The sequence below is a fragment of the Eurypyga helias genome, unplaced genomic scaffold (genome assembly GCF_000690775.1).
Source record: "Eurypyga helias isolate BGI_N326 unplaced genomic scaffold, ASM69077v1 scaffold11707, whole genome shotgun sequence".
NCBI lineage: Eukaryota > Metazoa > Chordata > Aves > Eurypygiformes > Eurypygidae > Eurypyga > Eurypyga helias.
In genome coordinates, this window is record NW_010263721.1 from 1 (window position 1) to 7,504 (window position 7,504).

Genomic DNA, 7,504 nt, shown 5'->3' on the forward strand with positions numbered 1-7,504 from the left:
CCAGTCTGTGATTCTATGATCTTGAGGGGTGACAGAAGTATTTCCATACCCCTGTATTTATATACACTGTTTCTGTGAGGCACATAGAAAAAAAATGGGCACCATGGCATGATCAGAAAGGTGAAAAGTGAAGTCTTTGTGATGTTTTGGGGTAAAGTATTAAATAATAATCAAAACAGTGTGGTGCTACACTCAAAATTCTTGCTTTTACTGCTTGCTGTAGGTTTGCAGACATGTTCATTTTACTGCTAGAGAAAGACACCACCAAGGGTCAGGAATGTAACAGCTGCCTTGAAGAATCCTCGAGTGTCTCAGGCTCCGATTTCCACATAAAAATAAAACCCAGTAACAACAAACCAAATCATTGCAGGTAACTAAGCAACAGATAACTAAGCTCCATAGAATGTCCTTATAGCTCTTGACACAGAAAAATTAAGACCTCGTAACCTAAACCACACTGCGTTTCTTGGTTTGCAAAAAACCAAAGTAGTAAGCTTCTTTACAGTAGGTACAAAACAAATATTGAAAACTTATCATACGTTATCACCTTTAAACTTAGTGTCATTGTTCATATAGTGGTATGTTGACTCCCCACCTTATTTTAAGAGTTTAAAGATAGGGTAGGCTATTACCTCTGGATTATCTAACAGAAGACAGCCAAGTTCATAGCAAGCGTACGGCTGGACATAAAAGTTGTTCTGACGGCACAGCTCATCTTTAGCAGCTCGCTGAAAGAACTACAGAAATTAAAGAAAAAAACTAAGAACCAAGATTGCAATAATACATTAAAATTGACTGTTTGATACTTAAAAAAGATCCCGAAGTACCATTCAACTTTAAGCACTAGAAATCAGCCCAAAGCTAGAATTACATTAAGAATTCCAGTGGTAGATAGTCTTTAAGCAAGTACCCAAAGGTTTTCACTGACAGTACTCTATCAAGGTAAAACTATTTGTTTGGATTTTTACCAAGTAATATATTGGTTGTTTCAAGTGTTTTCCAACTTCATATTGAAAAAAATACTAGATCATGGCAAGCAACTTTAACATCAGAGGTGAAGTACCCAGCTTATTTAAGATATACTTGAGAGAAGCTGGGGAGAGAAAAAAAATTAAAGAGATTTAAAGCCAGCATCAGCTCCCTTGCTGCTTATGTGAATTGCTTACTGAGTTTTGGGGAAGAAAATTACTGAATTTTGGTGAGGAAAAGAAAAAAGTTGTTCCTGACTGGAGCAGTGGCAAAATTATCCTTTGGTATGTGCTAATAACCAAACCACTCAGTGTCTAATAGGTCTGAGGCAGAAGCAGCAAACCCATGCTGTTGAAAGGTCAATCTCCAAGTTTGTGGGGTTTTTTGTTCGTTTCGTTGGGGTTTGGTTTGTTTTTTTAAAGTAGAATTTTCTTCACTGGACAAAGTAAATCCAGCAGAGCCAATAACTTTTCCATTCTTCTTTCCAGCTTTCCACTAACTCTTGCTCCTACAAGCCACTTAAGCTACCATGTTCATTCAACACAGCCAACTACTTTCGTAACATAGAATATAACAAAGACGTGGTAAACAGAAGATTTGAAAAGAACCTGACATACTCTGTTGAAATTCACAAAACAGTATGATCAACAGCACTGGAAACTAACAGCTTGTTTAACACCCTTACTTGACAGTATTTACTGTTTAACAGAATAGCTTATAAGATAGGATCAATGGCGTAAATTATCATTTAACAACTTACTTGAACAGCATCTTCAGAATTTCCTAAGCATTTGTGTATGGCACCAAGAAGCAAATTCTTCAAACCAACAGCCGATGAATCATCAACATCCTGACAAGCTTAACAAAAAGAGTTCAGTAAGCAAACAAGATGGATTGAAATCCTTCCTTAGACAAGAATTGTGGTTTACGGTGACTTTTAGGCTGATGATTAAATTTGACCAGAAAAAGGATATGCTATTAACATTAATATAAATCAAAGTAATTTGGTTTCTTTTATATACAACCCATTTTGTATGAATCTCATTGAGCAACCTGTCACTCATGAGAACAATTCCCAACAGGAATAAACGGCGTGAAGTCAAAGGCAGTTGGTGTGGTGTTCTCAAAAGAAGAGGAGAATTCATTTCTCTACCGGTCTTTGAAACACCCAGTAGAAGGTAAAGTTAAGAAACAATCACACCTCCTTGTGGTGTTAGGGGAAACTGGGTTGACCCAATACTGAAAGAAAAATACATAGTCCAAGTTTCGAGGAGCACAGGGCAAGCAGTTCAGGAAAAGCTGACTTGTTCTGACCTGAAGCCAAGTGACAGATGCACAAAAATCTGTACTGGGCTTAAAAAAAACCCAGACTTGGGTATGTTGGCCTCACAGTTCTCAGTGCTGATGAGAGCGATAAGGCTTATTTGCCAGACTTTAGCTGGTCCACAACCCAGGGACAAACTGTGCCTCAGCTGAGTAGTGCTCTGTTTCCAGAAAGAGCTGAATGACAATGCAAGTAACCGTCCCTAGATGAATCAGGCTCAACTTTGATCAGGCTTATTAGCGCCACCTCTTGTTAGATCAAGGCTAGTTCCATGAGGAGCCAGTTGCCCTTACCTGCACTGTCACCTCCAGAAAGGTTAAGGTACAGGGAGGCCTGCAGGGCTTTTCAAACCTTCAGAAAGAGCTGAACTGCTGTGCCTGGAGCAGTGGAGCTTCTTTTTACTTCACGTTCTACCTCATCTCATAAAGCCTGCCAGATCGTAATTAGCTCAGCGTTCACAACACAGTTAATCCACAACCTATGAATAACTAGGAGTTGGCTGCATGAAGTATTTGGACCCTACACAATACACAAGGGTGTTGACTCTCACTTGTATTGCGAGTCTCAAGTTACTTGGCATCTGCTTACAGAGATACATGTGAATAACAAATTAATTCCTGTATTTTAAAGTCAACTCCTAGCCCAGAGTAAAAGCCTGGAAACTCGCCCCAGCAAATTACACTCCAATTGTTCAAGAGGAAGCAAATTTAAAAAAAAAAAAAAAAATCATAGAATGGTTTGGGTTGGAAGGGACCTTACAGACCATCTAGTTCCCCATGGGCAGGGACACCTTCCACTAGACCAGGTTGCTCAAAGCCTCATCCAGCCTGGCCTTGAACACTGCCAGGGATGGGGCATCCACAGCTTCTCTGGGCAACCTGTTCCAGTGCTTCACCACCCCCTCCGTGAAGAACTTCTTCCTGATATCTAATCTAAACCTCCCCACTTCGAATTTAAACCCGTTACCCCTTGTCCTGTCACTACAGGCCCTTGTAAAAAGTCCCCCCCGACTTCCTTGTAGCCCCCCTTCAGGTACTGGAAGGTGCTATAAGGTGTCCCCAGAGCCTTCCCTTCTCCAGGCTGAACAAACCCAACTCTCTATCATCTCATCATTCTTGAGATGCACAGGGCATATAAAAACAGAACAAAACCCCAAACTGTCCTGGCTCTCAAAAGACTAGTAGTTTTCTCACTTAAAAAAAATCACATACAATCTCCAGAAGTTCAGTGTTACAGAAGAGGAAGTACTTCAGGGGCAGGCATTTTTTATTTCCTAAACGAGCAGGTAATAAATTGAAGCTGTTTGCAGAATGTAAACAAGACACTGCTGGATGGAGCGAGGAGTGCTGCAAAGTTCACAACAGACATCTGGAGACTAAGAAAGAGGCAACCATAAAATGCTCTTTTCACCACTAAGATGGTCCCAGCAGCCAAGACAAACAGAACCCTTATGTCATAGATGACACCACAAGCTACACATTTCCTCTTAGAAGAAAACTGAAATGCAGAAATGAATTGGTAGGTTTATTTATTTATCTGTATCTAGGTATAAATGGGTTAAATTTTGCTTGGTGACTTTGAACAGTAACTATTGTTTCATTTTAAATAATGGGCAAACACAACATTAAAAAACCCAACTATATACAGCCAGGCAGTTAAAGTTCTCCCCAAAACCTATTAAAAAAATGGTAAAAATGAAGCATTAAGCTGAATCTTAATGGTCATTATTCCGTTGTTAATCAAACTGTTTTGCAATCACACGTGCACACAGGTTTAAATTTTCATGCTACAACAATCAGATACTGCAACACAACAAAAGAAAATTATATACCTCTGTAAAAGTAAATAAATCAAGGAACCATATTATACCTTGGCTCATATGCTGTAGGTTGGAGAGGGAACAGTTTGGAAGGGCTTTCCATAAGTACAATACTTCAATGGATGCCAGGACACAGAGCTCTTTGGTCGGCAGTTGTTTTCTAAATCTATCTGCCTGCAAAGTGGGGAGAAAGAGGGAAGGGAGATCTGTCATCTGTCCTTTTACAGGGAACAGAATATTCACAGGCAATGTATCCCAAACAGTAATTCTAGCTGTTTCATGAAAGCATACAACCATGTTATGAAAATAAAGTTGGTGGTAACTGAGCTTAAAGACTACAGGACTATAAAAGCAAAATCTTTCAATTAATTTAAGGGCTTGCATATTGATCAAAATTAAAGCTTCCTTCTATGCAGCCTAGATTTAGTTTACTGTGATTCGCAATCCCAAGTACACACCAACTGGATGCTAAGAAAGTCACATCTGCAAAACCATCAGGTAGGAAACATTTCCTAGACAATCCCTAGCTTTCAAAAAGAACTAAGGCTTTCTCAAACAAGACAAGATACAAAGGAGTAAGAAAGGCAAAGCTAGGAGGAAAATTACCAAAGTAACTACAGTGTCATGTATTTTTATCTTTAATAATTACTTTAGTTGTGAAGTGAATAGCTAATTCACTTTTCTTCTGCTAGGTCCTTAAAATACATGACACTATTGTTTTACCACCTGAATCCTTGTCACTAATTCTACAGAAGCAACATCTGAGAAAACAGATAATTCCTTCAAAAATAAATACTTGTAAAGAATCCAACAGAATTACCAAGCGTAATTACTGTACCAAAACAAGTCAGCCTACGCTAAAACAAACCTTTTTCACTGAAAATTGTTCAATCTGGTTGTTTTTTCTTTTGAAAAGCTTCTGAACTTCCTTGAACACATTCTGAGCACCATTGACATCACCAGTGGCTCCTTGACACACTAAGAATGCAGAAACAAAAACGTGTTAACGCTACTGGGATGCTGAAAGAGGAAAAATTAATATTAGATATAATTTGGTCACAGGTAAAAAGACACAATTCCGGAAAGGATCTAGACTAGGGATCTGACAAACATGCAAATCCCAACTCTCCCAGACACCCTCTGTGATCATTAACAAGTCAGTACTTCTTTTTCATAGCCATTAAAGGAACTAATACCACCCAAGATCTATTAAATCTTGGGAATACACTGTTACATGCCCTGTCACTGCACTCACAATCAGAATTGTACCTACATCTAGAAGAGGGGGGTGGGGGGAGAAAGTACTTACACACACATGCATGTGTGTGGATGCAAGTGTACATTAGGTAATTTTGTTTAACTAAGCCAAGTTTGGCATGAAGCTGCATAAGCAGCAGGCAGTGTGTAAGACCCTGTGCACTAGTAAGTTCCCCAAAACACTGCCAAAACCTTATTATGTCACTGATTTATCGCTCATCCAACACACTGAATATACCCACCTGCTGTTAAATAAGCATAGTAACACTGGGACCACCTGGATTCATTCTTAAGACGTTCAAAGGATTCAAATGCATCTTTGAAATTCATCTCTATCATGCTGCACCAACCTAAAAACAAGACTAATTTAATTTCAGAGAAAGCACAGTAATTCAAATTTGGTGCCAATATTACTGTGACACACAGTATGTTGTGAAAGCTGGAGTTAGTTTAACAATTACACCAGTAAGTTGGAAAGTTGAAACAAAATCAATGACGTACATCTAAAGCTTGGTTTAAATTGGCTAGGAAATGTTGAATTATAAAATTCCACACAAAACAAGAATCCACTTCAGAGCAACAAGTCTATAGACACCAGAGTCCTTTTTTTAATTTAGATACTGTATTTTGTAGAATGCTGAAGCTTATAAAGCTACTATTTGTTCCTTTACTCTTCCTCACTGTGGCAAGATCCCTTAATGAGAGACATTTAAAGCTTGAAGCAACGTATCTCCTCCACTCTAAAGACTTGTATGCAAATTAAGAACTTACAGCTTATATTCTAGTGGAAGGTGTCCCTGCCCATGGCAGGGGTTTGGAACTGGATGGTCTTTAAGGTCCCTTCCAACCCAAACCATTCTGTGATTCAATGATATTGCTATTGACAGAAGGAAATTAACATCAAATATAGGTCCTGCAAACGGTGAAGCTTCACTAAATGGATTAGGTTTTGGTACAGAAATGGTACCACATTTGTGATTCCACAAATAAGATTAATTAATGTCTCATTTTCAATAATATTCTGTAGGTGAACAGTTTGCCCCTGATTCTGTAGTCCATTCCCTGATTTGGCATCACCTTGTATCTGCAGAAAACATTTAAATTATAAAAAACTGTTGAATTCTACTTGTCCAAACAAGAAGACAAGATTAGTACCGTAATCCATCCAAGACAAAGGCCAGTGTTCTAAATTTTTTTAAAAATCCCAATAAAAATAATGCAGTTTGTTTATTGAAGTTACTAGCCTAAACGTGTGAGTTATTTACAGTATAAACATATCCAACTTACCTATTTCATATAAGCAGACATGTTGAATCTCCCTTTGGTCTGTTGCAAGTTCCAAAGCAGTATGAAATGAGGTCAAGGCACTATTGATTTGACACTAACAAGAGCAAAAGAAAAAGAACGGGGGGGGGAGAAATCAGATGCCTGAAATTTGTTAGATAATGCGATTTTGATAAAGAAAATGTTCAGATTTCTGTTAACAGGTATTTAAAAATAACTGAATGGTTAAAAATAAAATTGAAGTGTCCTACAGATTACAGGCTCTGGTTTGATTACATGAAAGAGACATAACATAGCAATGAGAGGAAAACCTCAAAATACATTAGAGTCCTGATTATTTTACATGAGCAAAAACCCACCACAGAGCTAGCAGTTTGAAGGAGAAGGGCTAATAGTAATTCACTACATCAGCTCCACATTGCAATTCCTTTGGCCAGATGCCCTCCTCCCAGTTCTCTCGACCAGGTCACTTCCAAATGGAAGTATGGGCAAATGGTGACAAAGCCTTTCTTTACAATGATAAATGAGCATCTTAAAAGAGGTCCCAGAGTGAAGAGGTTTTTCCATATATTTCATATTCACGATATGAAACATAATACAAAAGCCAAATTGCAAGACACAAAGGAAGTAAGAATCACTAATACAAAGCAACTCAGTTTTATACTGAAATGAAACTTTAGACAAGAATGCAAAGCGTTTGCTTGCAAGGTACTAACCATTTCCCTCATGTGCAAGAGTAAGAATTAAAACATACTGTAAGGAACTTGGACTCCAAGGCATATAAAAAAAGAAATGTAGAATTCTAGAGGTAAAAGTGGGGGGAGGGGAATAGTAGAAGAGTTTAACAACGT

The 7,504-nt window shown here is 38.3% G+C and overlaps 1 protein-coding gene across 1 annotated transcript; it reads right to left on the minus strand.

The window, feature by feature from the left end:
* Positions 1 to 632: 632 nt before the first annotated feature.
* LOC104512957 (tetratricopeptide repeat protein 39C-like) lies at positions 633 to 6,750 on the minus strand (the record flags this gene model as incomplete). The annotated part of the gene is made up of 6 exons (XM_010156158.1): positions 633 to 737; positions 1,730 to 1,827; positions 4,163 to 4,286; positions 4,981 to 5,090; positions 5,612 to 5,719; positions 6,657 to 6,750. Coding segments are annotated over 6 exons (639 nt in total), but the record flags the coding sequence as incomplete, so codon positions are not given.
* Positions 6,751 to 7,504: the final 754 nt, after the last annotated feature.